The sequence below is a fragment of the Choloepus didactylus genome, chromosome 18, assembly GCF_015220235.1.
Source record: "Choloepus didactylus isolate mChoDid1 chromosome 18, mChoDid1.pri, whole genome shotgun sequence".
In the NCBI taxonomy this organism is placed as follows: domain Eukaryota; kingdom Metazoa; phylum Chordata; class Mammalia; order Pilosa; family Megalonychidae; genus Choloepus; species Choloepus didactylus.
The window spans coordinates 12,409,793-12,412,361 of record NC_051324.1 but is presented as its reverse complement, the minus strand read 5'-3'; the positions used below and the strand labels follow the sequence as shown (position 1 = coordinate 12,412,361).

Below are 2,569 nucleotides of genomic sequence, written 5' to 3'. Positions count from 1 at the left end.
GTTCCAACTGGCAGGCCCTGCCAGTGTACCCCTCTTGCCCACTGGAACCCAAATAAGTCCAAAAGGCAGTTCTCCTATTCCAGGAGGGAACACCAGCCAGCCTATTAACTTCTGGCACAACAGGTGTGCCAGGAGATGGTGGGGCCAAGCAGCCTGTCGTAACACAAGTGGATGCCAGAGAAGGGCCTGGTGGATGCAAAGAGGGACCTGCCTAGAAAGAAGGGAGAAAATGGGCTCAGGCTAGGAGGGTTTTTGAACGTACTTTTCCTCCTCATAGTTGAGATGCCCAATAGGCTGGGGTCCAGTGTTTGTGGGTGAGGGGCAAGAAGAGAAAACCCAGAATACATATGTAGATGGAGAGAGAGGAAGGAGGGGACAGAGGGATAAATGCACCAACATATTAACCACACTATTTCTGGGCGCTAGGGTTATGGGAGGCTTTATTTTTTTTTTGTTTTTGCCTTTGCTGTTTTCTAATTTTAAGTTTTCTACAAAGATCTTGTAATAAATATTTTTTCATGCATTAAAATTTAGATAAAAATTTTTAAAAAGACCCCACAATAAATATTTCTTTTAAAAGGAGAAGGAAACCCGTTGCGTTTCAGCTGCTCACGGATCCGCCTCTGGGCTCCCAGCGTCTGGCGCGCCAAGCCCCCTCTTCGCGCCCCTGGGTCCCCACTATCACTCGCGCCCCCTCCCCCGTGCGACCCTTGTCCAGCTGCCATGGAAACAAACCAGGCTGCGCAGAGACTTACCAGCCGCGCGTCCGGGGGCTGGAACAGGGCGAGCCAACCTCTGCAACAGGCGGGGGGCGGAAGGAGGAGGCGGGGGGAGCGGCGCCTTCGCTGAGAGGCCCAGCGGACCCTGCAGAGGCCCCCCGACTCCGCTGGCTCCGCCCCCAGCCGCCCCCTCCCGAGTAGGAGAACAACAACCGCGGTCGCTGCAGCCGCGCACTGCGCTGTCGTTCCGGAGACCACCGCCGAGACCCGCAGGACGACCTTCCCGCGGACCTCGCCAATGGCTGACGGACCCTTCCAGCGCAAGCCCTGGGGACCCGAGCAGATTGGCCCGGACCCCGACTCGGACTCCGAAGGCCTGTTTGACAAGCCTCCCCCGGAAGAGCCCCCCGCAGCCCGCGCGCCCAGGTCGACGTCGGCCGCGAGCAACAAGGCTGGTCGGCGCGCAGGCTGGAAGGCGCAGGGGGCCCGCGCCGGGCAGCCCCTCAAGGCCGCCGCCCGCCCCCCGCCCAAGGAGGAGGCTCCCCCTCAGGACGAGGGCTGCTATCTCGACCACTTTCCGCACCTCTCCATCTTCATCTACGCGGCCATCGCCTTCTCCATCACCTCTTGCATCTTTACCTATATCCATTTACAGCTCGCCTGAGCAGCCCGGGCGGGACGCGGTCGGCGCAGGGCCGCGGGTGAAGCGGGGAAAGGGCTCGGCATTTTGCGTTTTGGGGACGCGTTGCACCCCCTTCATCTAGCTTTCGATGCTTGTTTCTTTTCTTCTTTGCTTGTCACTCTGTCTAATTGTCCATCAGTAGGAAGGTGCAAAGTAGCTGTCGGCAATGGAATAAGGGTGCTGTTTGCACCTGGAGATTTGGAGGGAGGGGCACAGTCAACCCCCAGCGTTTAGAATTCCGGGGTGCGGTTGAACCTGTTTACGATTAAGATAATGTTCCAGGACCTTATCTCTTGGTGAGCTGGGGCCACGCGCAGGGAGCCCATCATTTTGTGTTTGGGGTGCGCACAGCAAACCCAACCTTTTGTTCTTTAAGGGATGAGCCAGACCCCGGCCCGCGGCCTTCCAGAGAGGGCCCCGCGGGGAGGGTTGACGCCCTGGCCGGGGCTGGGCTGGAGCCCTGTGATGCTGCATGGCCCTCGGGGGGAGCCGGTTCTGCTCGGGAGCTGGCGAGGGGAAAGCACTCGGAGAGCGGGAGGCAGTGGAGCGGAGCGCGCAGCGGACGCCGCGGGAGCGCTAGACCGGGTGAGTGCGGTTCGCCCAAGCAGCGCGCTGCGCCCCCAAGGGCTGCGACTGACCCGGACCGGGCGTTTTTCCTGCCTTAGGTTTTGCTGCTGCTGCTGCTGAGTCGGACCAAGCCCCACAGCTGTGAAGACTGTATCATCAAGAAGGCAAGCTCCGGACGGATCCTGGACTGCTAGGGACCCGCGGCTGCAGACAGCGCGGGACGCAGGCCCAGAGCGTGTCCCATGCGCGGAATGAGACTGCGGGGGCCCTGGCTGGGGTCGGCGGGAGGGCAGGCGGCGGCGGCGGCGGCCTCATCCTGTGGGATCCAAGACGAAGGGGGTGGGATTTGACACTGAAAAGTGTTTGTCCTGAAACCCGACCCCGAGGGATTTGTATCTCAGACCCAGAAGGCCTAATATGAGAGTTATTCACCCACCTACGAGAGTTATTCACCTACCTGCACACTTCTGTGTACCCATGAATATTAAATGTTCAATGTTAAAAATGTTAAATGCACACTTGAACAGTGTATGTTTTACTTGGAAATGTCTGTGATTGTGGTACCTCTGATGGAATAAATCTCTTTTTTCAGTCTCCTCTA

The 2,569-nt window shown here is 58.7% G+C and overlaps 1 protein-coding gene across 1 annotated transcript; it reads left to right on the top strand.

The window, feature by feature from the left end:
- The first annotated feature begins 715 nt into the window (after nt 1–715).
- On the top strand, nt 716–2,569 carry LOC119513301. The gene is made up of 2 exons (XM_037808372.1): nt 716–1,986; nt 2,067–2,569. Exon 1 carries the CDS (start codon nt 1,018–1,020, stop codon nt 1,381–1,383), a length of 366 nt encoding a protein of 121 aa, XP_037664300.1. The 5' UTR covers nt 716–1,017; the 3' UTR covers nt 1,384–1,986; nt 2,067–2,569.